Raw genomic sequence first — 16,613 nt, 5'->3', positions numbered from 1 at the left:
TTTAAGTAATTTTAATATTTTGTCCCAGCACATTATAATCTATCATTCTATCAACAATATTGGAAATAACAGCGCATACAGTAGTGTAATTTGTTCATCACAGGCCAATCCACATTGGTCCATTTGTTCATACACATTTGTAAGTTCTCATAAAACTAGTCACAGAGCTGGCAAATTTACAGTACATTTTAAATAATTAATTTTCCACACATGTCTTGCTATGCATTTCAAAATAAACACCATTATACAGTATTATACAGCTACTGTAAACAAATATGGGTGTGGTCATTTTTGCCCCTCAGCTCTTTGCCTGCGGATGAGATCAGAATAATATCCTCCTTTGCTCAGCAGTTCCACATGTGTCCCAGCCTGTAACAAAAAAGAAAAAGGTGTTAGATATAATAAAAATTGATATAACACAATCAACTCAACAAGGAAGCTACCAGTATGTCCATATTTATTACTGAATACTGAAAGAATTCAAAGTACATCTCTGACATTAAAAGCTAGAGTAAATTAGCTGGAGGATTTAAATGGAGGTCAGAGTATGTTCTGAATACTCAGCCTTCTCACCTCCACAATACGACCATTGCTCATCACGCAGATCAAGTCAGCCCTTTGAATGGTGCTTAATCGGTGGGCGATGATGAGCACAGTGCGACCCCTTGTGGCTCTGTCCAGAGCCTCTTGCACCACTCGCTCTGATTCTGCATCCAGAGCACTTGTGGCTTCATCCAGCACCAGAATACTGGGGTTCTTGATCAAAGCGCGGGAAATGGCAATGCGTTGTTTCTGTCCACCTGATAATGTCACACCTCGCTCACCTGGATTTAAAGATCTGGAGTTTAGAATGAACAAGCGGCACCGTTTCTTAACAGTCGTGAAAGCTCAAATGGGAGCACATACCAACCACGGTGTTATAGCCGTCTGGGAAACCCGTGATGAAGCCGTGAGCATTGGCTTGCTTTGCTGCATTAATGACCTCAGCATCTGTAGCCTCAGGCTTCCCAAAACGGATGTTCTCCATGACGGATGATCCAAACAAAACTGGCTCCTAAAAGAAAGGAGAAAGAGGAAAAAAAGAAAGTTGCAGTGAAAATTGTTAGGAACTAATACTTTTTAAAAATTGAACATGAAATGATCAGCAGCCTTGACCTGATTGATGAATCCGATAACTTGGCTCCTGAGCCAGCAAAGGTCAAGTGTTCGAATGTCGAGGCCGTCCAACATGACTACGCCGCTGGTAGGGTCATAGAAACGCTCCAGCAGGGACGCCACTGTGGACTTTCCTACAGGGTTAAACATTTATCAGATGACCCAATATTGTTTCAAAGTCGAACAGTTACTAAATGAAATGTCAGAAATTACCTCCTCCAGATTCTCCAACAATGGCGACTGTTTTACTGGGTGGTAGTGTCAAACTGAACCTCTGCAAGACTTGATGGCCTGGTCTTGTTGGATAACTGGAAACATATCAATAGAAAACAATACATCATTCACAAAACATTCTTTTATGTCTGTGCTCTGTTGTAGTTTTAAACTTATATTTGATTTGGAGCTGAATTAGAAGGATTTCAACCTGAACGAGACATTCATGAAGTCCACTCTTCCTGTGAGTGAATGGTATGGAATGCGTCCTCCTCCAGAGAGGGGGATAGTGGGCTGCAAAGCAAGGTATTCAAAAACCCGAGCCCCAGAGCTCATTCCTCTTACCACCTGCGACAAATGTTAAGAGATTGCCAGCAAAATATTTGAGGCATTTGGAAATGTTCACATATTATAATACTCCGGTTTCAAATCTGGTTGGATAATCAGATAATCGTAGTTTTTACTTACTTGACCGAAAAGTATGGAGATACTGGCCAAAGACCTAAACATAAAATGAATACATGACTTGTAATTAACTACTTTTGAAAGAATACATTTAACAGTAAAAGAGAAATCATCGTGGAGCAAGTTGTGTGTTTTTACCTCTGAACAGTCTGAGAGGCAACCAAAAAGGACATTAGGTCTCCAGGAGACATTTCATTGCTTGAAATTAAAGTTCCTCCAGCAAAAATAGTTCCAAGGACAATGCCTGTATTAACACGACACAAAAACATTAGCATAATGTTGGTAGTTTAACAGCCTGCTAAAAAGTGTGTCAACTAATTAACATTGTAAAAGACACTCACAGTTCAGGGCTATGTTTGACAGCCCTTGGAAAATGGCAATCCCAGTACCAAGATTTTCATTCATTTCACATGATTTGTCAACTTCATATGCATATAACCTGTGTAAAAACATTACGGAAATCAAAACATTGTATCTCTGTCATAGTGCTTTTCTGAAAGTACAAAGGGTAGAAGTATAACAAAAAATATTCTCACTTACTGGAGCTCTCGTTCCTCCATTGCAAAAGCTTTTACTGTGCGCACATTACCAAGTGCCTCATCTGCCACCCCTGTCGCCTTTGCTACCTTGCATTTGACAGCAAGAAGTAAAAACACAGACAGCAAATTATACTAATTTTGCAAATAATAGCTCATGCAGTGCTTTTTATTGGTTGCTTTGAGTGCCAGTGGTACTAATAAATTAAGCACTGCTGCATTCGTTTACATTTTACTGCATTTCAAAATAGGAGTTCAAACTTAACTAACATCTGCTGGCAGTAATTAGAACAAATCTTGAATTTATTAAGACAGCCGCTATATGCTTATAATACATGAAATATAACATGCATAGTACAACACCTGCTCTTGAGCCAAGCGGGATAGTCTGCGAAGGAATGAGCCAATGAGAGCTCCTGCTCCCACAAGACAGGGGAGGACAAGTACTGTCAAACCTGTGAGTTTTGGAGAAATGACATAGAGGGAGACAAAACATCCGACTGTCTGTGTAATACTCCGCAGACCCTGAAAATATACCAAAAAAGTGCAAAAAAATAAGAATTAGAAGCGTAAAACCAGAAAAACTTTAGTAACAAAATCATCACTGCCGGATCGTTCTTGTGTTATTACCTGAGAAATAACCAGTTTAAAGGATGACTTGAACTCCTGAATGTCAGCAGTCAAACGATTCACCAGCTGCCCGGTTTTATTAGCATCGAAGAAAGCTACGTCTTGTCTGAATTGAAAGAAAGCAAACAAGACAATGTGAACTATGGGAATCCCTGCCAGACAGTGGATGTCATACAGTCAGAGTTACGTGTATTTGGATTATGACACCGTTTTTGCAGTTGTGCTTCTGTACACCGCGACAAAAACTTTAAATTAGACAATCAAAGTGCAGACTTTCAAAACATTAATCAAAGATTTTGCACTAACTGCTTAGAAAGACAATTTTACACATAGTAATTGGATTACTTAAAATGCCCAGTTGCTTTTGATGTTTTGAAAATGGGTCACTGTGTTAGAAAAATGTCTGTAAATAAACATTACAGACATAAATTTGTTAATGCAAATTTCAGTCTGAAGTCTTTATGTTTTGAGCTAAAATCCTCTGTGGGGAGCACTTAGAGCCCAAATTACAAAACTTTTCTCATGGTCTAAACACTTCTGCACCAAACTATACATAACATTTATTGTATACATCGATTTTTTTCCCTTTGTGTCAATATGTATGTATGTACCTCAGTAAGGATGCAAAAAGGGTCTTTCTCATGTCTGCCGCCACTCTTTCCCCCACCCTCGAGAGCAGAACAATGTACCCACTCGTCAACAGTCCCTGCACAAAGGAGGCAATTAAGTACCAGTTAAATAAACAATTTTCATTGAATAGATTAAATAAATAAATTATACAGTGAGATCTTTAAGTGCCAAATGAGTAAGATGAGAGAAAATGTGTGTGTATACGGCTACACAACAATTTAATATAGTTAACTGAAAACGCACTGACTATAGCATTAGAATGACTGCATTATAAAGCTGATAATTGCAAACTTCATGATTGTAGTATTTATTTTGTGCTTGACTCATGTTCACAAGTAAGTTGTGCAACTAGTGAGATTTCATGTGTACTTACCTGGATACCATACAGTCCAAGTAATTTCAGGGCTGGACCTCTTATCTCATGAACATAATTCCCAGTATTTTCTCTCAGGTAGCGTGCCACAACATTTACCAGATCACCGAGCATCAAGGGGATTTGAATGTTCAAGATAGCAGCACCAAAAGCGAGCTGAGGAAAACAGCCCCCCCCCCCCAAAACATCCATTTTAAATGATAAGCATAAATGTCCTAACTGGCTAAAATCTTTTGCTTCACTGACATTCTTGATCAGTAAACAGATTCAGTCTTACCACAACAGCACAGACGAGAGTGAACAGCTGAGGTTTTACAAATTCCCACAGAACGTGCCATTTGAAGTCAGGCACTGGGTTTTTGGCTACAACTTCCACGGGGGTGTTATTATTCACATCTGCCTCACAGTGGGCTACATGGCAAAACAGTCGAGCTGAAACAGTAAGTACTGCTGGTCCCAGGATAAACTTCAAAGCTACTCCCGGGGGTTTCGATGTCCTGGTGGTGGACTGACGGACAGCTCTCTGAGTCAGGCTCCAAATGCGACTGACAGCACCGCCACGCTGCTGTGAGGAGCTGTTTGCATTAGACCCTGGGGATGTGTACCACCTGGATACAGACCAGGACAGAAATAAAATCAGGGAATCAAAATCATGAAGGTTTTGCAACACTAATGTAACAAAAATCCTGGCCGTTATCAGCTAATCAATTTTAATGAATTCGTTCCCCTGTGTTACAGTTGAGTAGCACAAGGAAATGTGGCCCAACTGAAACAACATTTTTGTTTTAAATATATTTTATTGACAACTTCGTATTAATAAAATATACACATATATATATATATATATACACACACACACACACACATATATATAAATTGAGAAATTAATGAGACAGAAAAAAACAAGAAAACAAACAATGTTAAGAGAACCTGTATTTAACAATTATAACGAAGTGGCACTATAATCACAGTTACACAAAAGAAAGCATAAAGTATAAAACCAGTATAAAACTTTCTCTTCAGTTTTATATATATATATATATATATATAAAGTGATAATATGTGCAAATACAACGGATTTGCTCTATTGCGTTAGGATTACGTACGGCTCGTGTTAATAGGTGCGGTGATTACAGCGATTGATGAGCCTTTATCTGCGTGGGAATTTGAGTGTAAACCGCAAATTGTTGTTTTTTTCTTCCAAAAGCCAAAGTTTAATTTAACAGAATGCATTTACTTGAGTATGTTAATGCTACTTCACTATTTTTTGGGCAAATGTTGAAGTTTTTATACATTTATCTTACAGTTCAGGAAAAATTCAGGAAAACTAGTCGAAATTTTCAGTTATCTCAAAAGTTAGAAAGAAAAATCTCAGTTGTGTGTTAATGATTTAATATTTTTAAAGTGGTTTTGTTTTGATTTGTTTTACTGTCACAGTACTGCTTTTTTCTAAGAGAAAAGATCTGAATAAGTCTGGCAGTGCTAAAGGAAATCAAAGTAGGTCAAGTGTGACAGTGAGGAGAACCACATATATGGGATTATACAGCTGGTATAATCTACAGGTCGCCTGTCACTGGCTAAATTAGCTACCGGTCACTTTAACCTACCGTGAAAACTTCCATAAGTCTGCACTTTTATTGCACCGGCAGTGCAACGACAATGGCCGCAATGGTGCAGCAGCGATGTTTGCTCTACAACTGAGCAACTGAAGCATCCTTTACTCCTTTTTCAGTGATAATAAACTCATGAGGTCAAAATAATCTTTAAGCTCTACAGTAATCCAGCGAAACTCTGCAGGTTGCCATGTTCAAACTCTCCCAGGATGCATTTCAGCTGGAAAGCTAGGACCGTTGCTTTAAGATGATTTTTTCTTTGTGAAACCCACAAGCAAGACGAATAAATGCTTACTTCACAGCAAGCTATATATCGATATTTGGGACTATTTGGACGACGCTAAAAGCGAAAAAGTCGGACAACAGAGGGTCTGCCATGTGAAAATTATTTTAAAAACTACAATTGCTACTCGGAAATTGCGTCAGTGTGATCAGAAGTGACGTCAAAGTCGTTTTGTTGACATTTGTTAGCGAAAGACAAAAACAGTGCACACGCACAGGTTGATGTATTTTTGGAAATCAAGTAACGGACCGCGGAACCGACCGAAGACAGCCGTGTTGTAACTGAAACGAAGTTGTGTGAGATAAGCGAGCTGTGGTGAAGAGGTGGACACTGAGCAGCAAACACTAAAAAAGGGATAAAGATCAGCAGATGAACCGACGGCAGACGGGAACAAAACAAACCGTGTCACCCTGACTACAAGACTGGCTGAATCATTCACAGGTTAGCCAGCCGCTGCACAGTCATTTGGCTCAGGTAGTAATCTTTTATTAACGTAAGGGACGCTCATTACTAACTATACGGAAGCTTCATGTGCTGAATTGTTAACTCCAACGCAGAATTTTACTTGTCATCATGGTCGTGTAGGGTTACACAAGCGCCGTCCATTAGTGGAGCAGGTTAGCAGGCTAATGTTAGCTGTAGCTAACCTCCTTTCTTCCTGAAGTGCTCGAGCTGCTAAGTAGCTAGCTGCAGGATGTAGTTGTGGTTGCTAGTCTGCTTTCGTTTCGTATAGTCTTTAGTATAAGTAGCTCGTTAGTTGTGGAGGGGTGACCTGAAGAATGTGAAGCACAATGGCCAACTTTGAAGCTTACCAGGAGTATCAGAGAATTGATGACTACGAGGAGGACTCACCACCAGGAGAGGAGGATTTACTGGTGCACGTGCCTGAGGGCCTAAAAGGTAAACATATTATTATTGCTTACGTTAAAAGTGGTTTCTAATGTATGTTAAAGTTTGTACTTGTTAAGGTTAAAAAGGCTGGCCATCTGCTGACAAATGATGCAACAAAATAAGAGGTTAAGTAAGTTGTAAAAGACTTCTCCCTTTCCAATGGTCTCATTTCTGTTTCAGACTCATGGCACCATATCAAGAACCTGGATAACTTCTTTACAAGGATATCCTTTTAAACTCTGTGAACAAACTGGCGAAAGCCAGAATGATCCCTTTTACATCATTTGAATGTCACTTCTGCTGCTGCTGCTATGGGATCAAATATGAATATTTAGACATTGTGTTACACTGATTGTTATCACTTCACTGTGCAGTCAGCTTACTTATAGTGAATGTCCACACCCTAAATACTTATAGTTAAAATAATTGCATACCTGTTGTAGGGCTGTTTAAAATTTTCCTTAACCATGTTGTTCACATATATCACTTTCATCAAAAAAATGGCTTTGCCTGTATGATGTTTTCCGAGTTCTTTGAACTTGCGTAAGTACTGAGTTGCACAGAAATACTCACCATGTTGAGATGGCTAAAATATTGCACCATCATAGCAGGTGATACACATTGAATGCAAAACATTAGGTTGATGTGTGTTTGCAGATCTAAGAGGAAATTTGTTTGGCCTTGTGTATGTGTCTGTGAGTTAAGTGCACCCCAGCCTTTGACGACAATACCCTTTTTTTTTTAAAGCAATTCCGTCTCTAAATGTTATTTTGTATCTTTTTTTAATATGGTCATTTATTCTGTTATGACTTTTTCTGTTAGGATTAATCCCTTCACCAGCTGCCATGTTAATGCAACATATTTTTTATACTCCTGCTGTTTGTGCTGCTGCCATGCCTGTATGACATTTGTTATTCCTGGTGTTTATCAGATGGGGCGACTTTACTTAACTACAGTGTGTAGTGTAGTGTATTGTTTATAACCTAATTATTTATAGCAGTTAAACATTAAACACTTTTCATTGTTATCTTTTGGTTTTCTTGGTATTTTCATTAAGTGTGTAACCTAATCACTCTCTTTTTTTTTTTTTAAATCTCACTCTCACAGTCAGCTATTGTTTGTTGTCACATTCACAACGTTCCTTGTCAACTGCGTGGAATACGATGTCCTGTTTGCCAATCGAGCGGTCAACCACACAGGGCCAATCCAGAACCCTTTGGACCGGAACAAAGTCACACTGCCAGATGCCATCCTACCAACTCAGGAGTGCACTGCAAGGTAATGATGGCATATTACAATCCTACAGACAGTTTAGGTGTCTGAAGGAGATTCGTTTTCTTTTTTTTTTCTGGTGGGAAAAGGATGAGTTGACTTAATCTGACAGAATGTACAGGCATGAAAAGTCATGCACATTCCAGGAAGTTTGATTAGACACTTTGTTCTCAAGCAGAGTCCAGGATTAGAGACAGGCCTTTAGAGGGATGTCATTATTCTGACTTAATACAGTCGCAATTAGACTTTCACACTAAATCTCTTTATGGGCTGTAAACGATTTGGCAAGAGTGCAAGATACAGTCACATACTCTGAGAAAAGAAAAAAAAAACTATTTAACTGTAACCAGCATGTTTTCTCCTTTAATCTAGAAATCTGTTAGAACTCACTTGTGTTTGTAATGCAAGGCAATGGTTTGTCATCAGATTAATTAGACTGGTTTCTATATTTCATTCAGTGTTTTTTTTTTTTGTGTTTTTTTTTTTTGTTTTTTTTCATTTTTGGTTTAATTCACCCTGAGATTAGTAGCTTCAACATTTCTGCAACTCATGGTTACTTGGAGGGAGGTGTTTGTTTTGAGAGCTCAGCCTGGCTTTGGAGAACAGAGCGATGTAATTGATAGCTATGGTGAGGTACAGCTAGCCAACCGAGATGCTGACAGCTTGGCTGGGACAGCGAGCTGACTACCACATGACACCTCACAAGCTGACTGCAGGAGTAAGCCCCCCACCTACCCCTCCCACTCCTGTGTTGTCACATTTTTTTTGACAACATGTAGCCTAGACTCAGCTTGACTGCAGCTCAATAGTTGTTTATATCAAAGGCAATGACGTCCGCTTGGATTTCTAATTTGGGAACAACTTGTCCCACAGTTCAGGCTCTCTCTGTCCTCTTCATACCCCATATCTAATTTCCCTCATAAAGCAGCTTTAAAACGCTCGGACTGAAAACAAGATTGTATTTTGTTTAATACATCTGAATGTTAACTCATAAAGAGCTTTTACAGTTGCACTGAAATTTGCTAATGTTTGTTTAGACACATGGGAACATTAAAGGGTTTCCTTAAATTTAGAATATAATGAGCAGACATCCACCACTGTACTTCAAACACCCCCCCCACCAAAAACATGTTAACTGAAGTTTACTAGATTACTCCATCTAAGATCAGCTGTTGCATACTTCATATAAATATTATGTCATTAGATAATGAAGAGCCAACTTAAATTATTAGTAGAGGAGAGGGGAATGTGTGTAGATAGATAGATAGATAGATAGATGAATACTTTATTAATCCCGCAAGGGAAATTGTTGTGTTACAGTGTGTGAATGTGTGTGTGAATGGGTGGATGACAGGTTGTGTAAAGCGCTTTGGGGTCCTTAGGGACTAGAAAAGCGCTATACAAATACAGGCCATTTACCATTACTGCAGCATGATAAAGAGTAAAAATAGTACTGTCTACAATAAATGACAAATAAACAACACAGTTAAAATAAAAGTGCCACAGATGCCCAGTACGGGCCTTATACTGAGATAGTGCAGGGATTTTATACACACAACAGTGATTAAAAAACAAGTAAAAGTATAAATGAAGTTAGTTAAAAACCATAAAGTATGACCGACATTGTGTAAGAGATTTTACAATGACTCTACATTATGTACAGTGTTTACTATGTATGAATTGATACATGAAGTTAGCCATGTTTTAAAGGAGCTTTTGTTTCTGTTCAGGATTCAAGAGAACAGCTGGATCATATTCCTTCTCATTATGGCTGCTATATTCTGGATCTATCGTCTTATTAAGGTCATTTGCAACTTTTTGAACTACTGGGAGATCAGGCAGTTCTACATCAAAGCACTGAAGATCAGAATGGTGAGTGCACCAACTTGAGATGAGTATTAAGGTCATTCAAACAAATTTTTTTGACTCATGTTCATTGGTATGCAGAGAGATGATAAATCTCAGTGTTTTAAATTGTGGCTTTGTCTCAATGTGAGTGGGTTCCTTGTGTCTTTCTCCCAGGATGAACTATGCAACTACACATGGCAGGAAGTCCAAGACCGTCTAATCAGCCTCCAGAGGGAACAGCAAATGTGCATTCACAAGAAAGAGCTGACAGAACTTGATATTTATCACCGGATCCTACGTTTTAAGAACTACATGGTGGCTATGATAAACAAATCCCTGCTGCCGGTGCACCTGCAGCTCCCCCTGCTGGGCAATGTGGTCTTTCTAACCCAGGGTCTGAAGTACAACTTTGAACTCATCCTTTTCTGGGGCCCTGGCTCACTCTTTCAGAATAAGTGGAATCTGCACCCCAAGTACAAGCGCAGTGGAAACCGCCTGGAGCTTGCCCAGCAGCTCAGCAGGGTCATCCTCCTGATGGGTTTGGCCAATTTGCTGCTATGTCCCTTCATCCTAGTGTGGCAGGTGCTCTATGCTTTCTTCAGCTACACAGAAGTGATCCGCAGAGAACCTGGGAGTTTGGGCGCACGTCGATGGTCCCTCTACGGTCGTTTATACCTGCGTCACTTCAATGAGCTGGACCATGAGCTGCACGGGCGTTTGGGTCGTGGCTACAAACCCACTTCCAAGTACATGAACTCGTTTACATCGCCACTGCTGACTGTGATTGCTAAGAACATTGCCTTCTTCTCAGGCTCAGTGCTGGCTGTTCTCATCGTACTTACAGTCTATGATGAGGATGTTCTGACAGTGCAGCACATTCTGACTGCTATTACTGTGCTGGGGGTGACAATAACTATCGCAAGGTGAGTCCTCAAAGCAAGCCCACCCAGTCAGTCATCAAAAAACAACTACAATATACACTGTTACAAATTATTTGTCTATTTTTATTTCATTTATTCAGCTGAAAGCTAATCAGTGAAGTAATTCTTTAAATAACTCACATTAAAACTATGAGCAAGTATTAGATATTCTTCATCAGGTACTCCCATCTGAATTTTTAACTTTTTATGATAAAGCTTTTCTCTTTTGCTTATCCATTTGTCTCATATGTGCAGGTAATGCACAGCTGTAATGCTGACATTTTGTACCTGTCCCACGCCAGGTCTTTCATCCCAGATGAGCATATGGCGTGGTGTCCAGAACAGCTGCTGCAGTGTGTGCTGGCACACATTCACTATATGCCAGACCACTGGAGGGGCAACGCTAACAAGAGTGAGACCCGTGACGAGGTGGCACAGCTGTTCCAGTACAAAGCGGTGAGGAATGCAGAAACTCAGTGGATAGGAACACACTTGTCACACTCAAGTCAGACTGAAATTATGTGCTTGTTCTGGCTGTGATGAGGGTTTTTAATCTAGGACCTGGGTAATGCTAAAACTGTCAGATTGGTCACAGTCATATTTTTATAGGGTGTACATAAAATAAAACGTACAGAACCAGAAATTCATGTCATCTCTGTCCACTCAGGTGTTCATCTTGGAGGAGTTGCTCAGTCCTATTGTCACACCCTTCATTCTCATCTTCCTCTTGAGAAACAAGTCTCTAGAAATAATTGACTTCTTCAGGAACTTCACCGTGGAGGTCGTTGGAGTTGGTGACATCTGTTCCTTTGCCCAGATGGACATCAGACGCCATGGAAACCCAACAGTAAGACCCATTCCTTTTGTCTGGCAGGAGTGAATGAACAAATGTCTCAGTGAATGAAGACTGTGGAAAAAAAATGATATCAAAAAGGTGATCTGTCTATTGATGTTTTTTCAGTGGCTGTCAGAAGGACAGACAGAGGCATCTGTGTACCAGCAGGCTGAAAATGGCAAAACGGAGCTGTCCCTCATGCATTTCACCATAAAGAATCCACGGTGGCAGCCCCCTCAGGAGAGCTCAGTGTTTATCAGCCATTTAAAGGAGAAGGTGCACCATGATGCACAGGCCGGCCCCTCCACTCAGCTGCTGCTCTCAGAGGCGCCTCTCTGCACCTCGCTGCAGTCCAACGAGTCTGGCACTGGGGTAGGAACCAAGTCGATAACACAAACAGCAAGAACTACTTATTTGCTCAAAAATGATATAGGCAGCTAATGTACAAAGAAAACTCAGTAATGCAGTCATCCCTTTCCATTAGGATCATCAGTTTTTCCCTATAAATACTTAATGCCTAAACTACTAGAAATTTGATTACTGATAATGGCTTCATTATGAAATATATTGTTGTAATTTCTATTCTCATTAATTTTTTTCCTTTATTTTTTTGTAACTTTCTGACATTTGTTGTTTCCAGGCTGATAATCTTTTGGCCAGTGTCCTGGCTCACCCTGTTATAACTGCATCTGGACTGCAAGGGAGAGACCATCGACTCATCCCACCGAGCACCGCTGCTTCTGCTGCAGCCAGCGTTCTCGCCTCTTTGTCCACGTCTCAGCTCGCGCATACCAGTCGTGGCCGGTCACACGGCCTCCTGCCCTCCTCCGTCCACCCTGAGACTACCATGTACCACAGTGAGCGCACCGTAATTGACAGGTATTTTCCAATATTACATTTTATATACTTCTATTCTGAGCTTATTTATAACAAAACAATACCAAACAAAATCCAAATGCTTGTTGAAAAAAAAGTGTTTGGCTTTTTTCCCAGTATGTCTAACAGTGACTCTCGTGTCCGGAGCAATGCACTGCAGTCAGAGTTTGCCTCAGCCGAGATGAGTCTCCATGCCATCTACATGCATGAGGTAATTTCCTGTTCATGAACTATAGCCTCTCAAACGTGTGTGTGTGTGTGTGTGTGTGTGTGTGTGTGTGTGTGTGTGTGTGTGTGTGTGTGTGTGTGTGTCCAATGTCCCTTTTTTTTTCCTCCAAAATGTTAGGTGCTATTTTTGCACATAGACATGCACAAACATGCAAATCTTTACTTTGGTCTCTCATGTATCATTGTAGCTTCAGTTCATGGTTTCATTTTTAGTATTGCTTAAAAGATTTAATGCTCGAAAGGCACATTTTGAGCCAGAGTAATGCTTTTAGTATCTTTTGTAGGTACCATAAGTTTAGCACCCGTTTCTGCTGCACACTGAAAACTGTTTGTCTCTTCAGCTCCACCAGCAGAGCTCCCACCCACCAAGAACTTCAGGCCAGTGGCATAATCCAGTGCCAATGAGAGATCTGCACACACACACTGGTAAATGAAAGTGTTGATTTTTAAGAACCTGTTATTTTTAATTCAGCCAAAGATTATGAATATTAGTTTGCAGAGGACTTTTATAAATATTGTTGGTGTCAGTTCAGAATCAAATGAATGTGACAAAAATTCTTGTTGTGCTGAAATCCTGGTTCTGATGTGGATACCCTGATATTACAAATCATTAGACAGCAAACCAATAGATATTATACCCTTATTCTCAGGTTACCAGGCACACAGCGGCCTCAGTTCCAGCATTTCTGTGCCCACCACTGTCCATCTTGGTGGCTGGCAAGAGGTAGAAGAAGATGAAGAAGACGATCAGGAGATTAATAGTGGATCTACTCCAAAACAGGGCACTGGGGGTAGTTGTTGAAGTGCCTTTTGTCATAAGGTATACGCTCTCATTTCAATGCTCTGTGGTTCTGTATTTTTGGGCATTGTTTGTCCTGAAGCTACAAAGCCGTGATCATTTCTCTTCTTCTTTTTTTGTGTTTTTGTTTTCTTTTGTTTTGTTTTTTAGTGTTTACATTTTACTTTCTTCAACGAAAGTTGTGGCCTTAGATGATCTTCATGGAGAATTTAGCATGGACCTTTAATACACCATTCAGCGTTTTTAGGAGGGACTCATTGAATAACCACAGTCTCTGCACCTCTACGCCTCATCCTGTCATATCAGGCAGACTATGGCATCAGGGAAACCATATGTCTTCCGTCCACATTGTCACAATTTTCTTATCAACTTGTAGGAACTTTTCCCGAAGCTCGTATGACAGAAAGATCGATGAGGTGTAGGGTAATCATAGATCCACCGTGCGACGATGGGCGCGAAACGCGAAAGGTTCATCACAACTTCTGCTGCGCACAAATCGAGTATTTGAGCATCACAGGGTATTACGGTGCAAGTATAATTGAAGTTTTCCACAGAATAGTGTCTCAATCTGTGCCACAGCATGAAGTCTTCAAATTGTATCTTGTTTGCCTGAACAATTTTAGTCATCTGGGGGGGGAAAAAAGCATTTCAGAGTTGTGCTATTTGACTCTTGTAAAATGTAAATACACTTTTGCATCTTGCTTGTTCCTTCAAAGGTCACATTTTTACTACTAGATCCAATTCCTGCAAAATATACCAAGTATTGAAATGATTCAAAAGTTCACTATATACAGTAGCCGCACTGCTAAAACACTATGTGTATCTGGGAGTTCCTTGAGCCTAAGCATGCATATGGTTTGATGCTGCTGTCTGTGTTTAGTGGTCCTAAATGCAGATTTTTGTTCAGTGTTGTTGTTTCTGCGGCTCATCTGTCAAGACAGTTGCTTTTCCTCAAAAGCAGAGCCGTAGTAATGGGCACCAAGTACACTTGTCTTAGAAATCCCAATGCAGATAGAAGATGTAATTGAAATCTGTTTAAGCTGGACAGAGCCAGCGTTATGCCTTAACACCGATGTAAAAACATGTATTTAAATCCTAGTTTTCCGCATTACCTCAGTTGTGGAGGAGAAAAAACGAATACACAAATCGATACCTCTGTAGTGTATTTACTCTTGTGTAAATATTTATTATACATAAACGTTTTTTTCATTCTAGAGGTGCATCTTTCGACTGCATTTTGATTTTAATGGCAGGTGTAGGTGGAAACCATTTTTAAAAGAACAAAACAGTAAGGTGTTACTTTTTTCAAATACTTTGTGTGCTTGTTACCATTTTTTGTGCTTTCCCTCAAACTGATCATATAAAAATGGAACTTCATCATAAGGGCTGATTTCAGAGTGCGTGCTAAGGACGGCAATTCTGCTAAGACTTTATTTTTCCAAAGTAAGATCATTATATATATTTATTTCCCCACATATGTAATTGATACAGGTATATAGAGAGATATAATTTATTTAGGAAAAAAAAATTAAACAATCATAAACTTTTACGAATGGAGGTGGTGTGTGGCCCCTCTTACAATGTGGTTTTTGTCTTTAATTTTGGTGTTATTGCAAAGATGCCATGCCCAGCGGCAAGATGGTGAATGCAATTGCCGGTAAACCCTGAAATAAACTGGGACAAAATCTCATAGTTGATCTAGTGATGACAATATCAACCCAGTTTTATTGCATTCTGCAAAGGAATATAAATTGAGCCCTCCACCTCTATAAGACTTCAGAGTGTGTCCTAACCCTCTCGTGTGTTTAGAAGTTGTTTCACTCTCACGTTGAGCGTGCATGCGTCTGTGGAGGGAATGCATTTTAACATCTGCGTAATTATGCTAACACTTTTGCACTGATTGAAAAGCATTTTTAATGTGTGTGTGTGTGTGTGTGTGTGTGTGTGTGTGTGTGCTTGCATCCTGATTTAACTTTATAGATAAGCATTGCATCAGCCTGTCTTGTGTTGTCATTTGTCCTCAGCAGACTATAAGGAAACACTGTGGCCAAGCACATAATGTTTTTTTGCTGGGTTTTTTGTTTTGTTTGTTTTTTGTTTTTTCTTCTGCCGCTGGTCAGTAAATGTCTGTTTCCCTCACACGGCCTTAAATGTGCTTACACGCATTTCTTGTGGTCGCAGTTCATTTGTGGTGTTTTTTTCCATATGAGATGAGTTTGTGTTGTAGAGACACTGGAGCTCAGCTTTGAACACAGAGTTTTGATAGTCTCCACATTTACACGCCATGGTAGTGTCTAATGTTAGTCGTTTTATTATAAGCAGTGCCTTGGTAATAAGGATTAGCATTTGCTCTTTTTAGAAGCCGTCTCATGTTAACCAACAGATTTGCTTTCACATATTTACCAGCACATAGGATGTATAGTATTTTTGATTTCCATGCCATTGTGTATAGCATCGAGTGCATATAGTGAAACTGTGGATGTGTCTTGTTAGCTGACAGGTCAGTCTGTTGTATCTGACAGTGTATCTTTTGTCATGGGACTGCGCTGTCTTTAACATCCTGAAGAAACGGGAGCATGCCATTATGGCAAACCTTCTGATCATACTATGGTTTCTTATCCACTATATAGACCAGTCGAAGGATCACAGTGACTGGAACAAGGTGCTATGTTTTCATCCTGAAATGGTGAATTTGTTTTCTTCTTCTTCTTCTTCTTCTTGTCTGTATGTTTTTGTTCTGTAAATTGAGCAGCATTAGCTGAAATATGAAACATGCCAAAAGAACTTGTTTTCAGCACAGCTTTACAGTACGTGTTGTTTTCAGAGACTGAGTAGAGAGGCAAATACATCTAATTTTGAGTGTATTTAATCGTTCTGTGTGTGGTTGATTATGTAATGTTTATTTAAAATAAAAAAGAATAAAGTTTAATTTTCTTTGTTTTTGTTTTTGCTGTTGCTTGGAAGTAGTTTTTCATGTAACTTAACTTGTAAAAACTTAAATACTTAAACAACTCGATTCTTTACCCTCACATTTTCCAACCAAAGG

General features: G+C 39.6%; 2 protein-coding genes across 3 annotated transcripts; one reads left to right on the top strand and one right to left on the bottom strand.

Annotated features, from left to right (window-relative positions):
- Positions 1-5,987, bottom strand: abcb8 (ATP-binding cassette, sub-family B (MDR/TAP), member 8). Its single transcript, XM_085388378.1, has 16 exons — positions 5,610-5,987; positions 4,280-4,610; positions 4,003-4,158; positions 3,611-3,705; positions 3,000-3,105; positions 2,733-2,894; positions 2,374-2,459; positions 2,175-2,272; positions 1,972-2,077; positions 1,837-1,870; positions 1,580-1,716; positions 1,369-1,463; positions 1,156-1,289; positions 907-1,054; positions 574-824; positions 1-369 (listed from the first exon to the last, which is right to left on the bottom strand). Exons 1-16 carry the CDS (start codon positions 5,714-5,716, stop codon positions 286-288), a joined length of 2,130 nt encoding a protein of 709 aa, XP_085244504.1. The 5' UTR covers positions 5,717-5,987; the 3' UTR covers positions 1-285.
- Positions 5,988-6,082: 95 nt separating this feature from the next.
- On the top strand, positions 6,083-16,496 carry atg9b (autophagy related 9B). Of its 2 annotated transcripts, XM_085388376.1 has the most exons (14): positions 6,083-6,798; positions 6,970-7,017; positions 7,272-7,332; positions 7,897-8,067; positions 9,792-9,933; positions 10,084-10,832; positions 11,132-11,285; positions 11,497-11,676; positions 11,791-12,036; positions 12,305-12,543; positions 12,658-12,751; positions 13,110-13,194; positions 13,419-13,588; positions 13,718-16,496. In XM_085388376.1, the coding sequence occupies exons 1-13, from the start codon at positions 6,690-6,692 to the stop codon at positions 13,568-13,570; spliced, it is 2,430 nt and encodes an 809-aa protein (XP_085244502.1). In that variant the 5' UTR covers positions 6,083-6,689; the 3' UTR covers positions 13,571-13,588; positions 13,718-16,496. The 2 variants fall into 2 exon arrangements, with proteins under 2 accessions (XP_085244502.1, XP_085244501.1); XM_085388375.1 differs by having other exon boundaries at positions 13,419-16,496.
- The last annotated feature ends 117 nt before the right edge of the window (positions 16,497-16,613 follow it).

This window comes from Rhamphochromis longiceps, linkage group LG18 (genome assembly GCF_057381845.1).
Source record: "Rhamphochromis longiceps isolate RC_006_pf linkage group LG18, R_longiceps_female_GT1.1, whole genome shotgun sequence".
Lineage (NCBI taxonomy): Eukaryota > Metazoa > Chordata > Actinopteri > Cichliformes > Cichlidae > Rhamphochromis > Rhamphochromis longiceps.
This window is presented reverse-complemented; position numbering and strand designations above follow the sequence as displayed.

Bases quoted from the DNA above. Each gene is read 5' to 3' on its own strand.
- abcb8 (XM_085388378.1), bottom strand. From the start codon at position 5,716: ATGCTTCAGTTGCTCAGTTGTAGAGCAAACATCGCTGCTGCACCATTG. The intron at 2,460-2,732 runs GTGTTGTACTAT...GTCAAATGCAAG, and splicing joins CCCGCTTGGCTCAAGAGCAG to GTAGCAAAGGCGACAGGGGT. The intron at 1,290-1,368 runs GTAATTTCTGAC...TTAACCCTGTAG, and splicing joins TGTTGGAGAATCTGGAGGAG to GAAAGTCCACAGTGGCGTCC.
- atg9b (XM_085388376.1), top strand. From the start codon at position 6,690: ATGGCCAACTTTGAAGCTTACCAGGAGTATCAGAGAATTGATGACTAC. The intron at 9,934-10,083 runs GTGAGTGCACCA...TCTTTCTCCCAG, and splicing joins AAGCACTGAAGATCAGAATG to GATGAACTATGCAACTACAC. The intron at 11,286-11,496 runs GTGAGGAATGCA...CTGTCCACTCAG, and splicing joins AGCTGTTCCAGTACAAAGCG to GTGTTCATCTTGGAGGAGTT.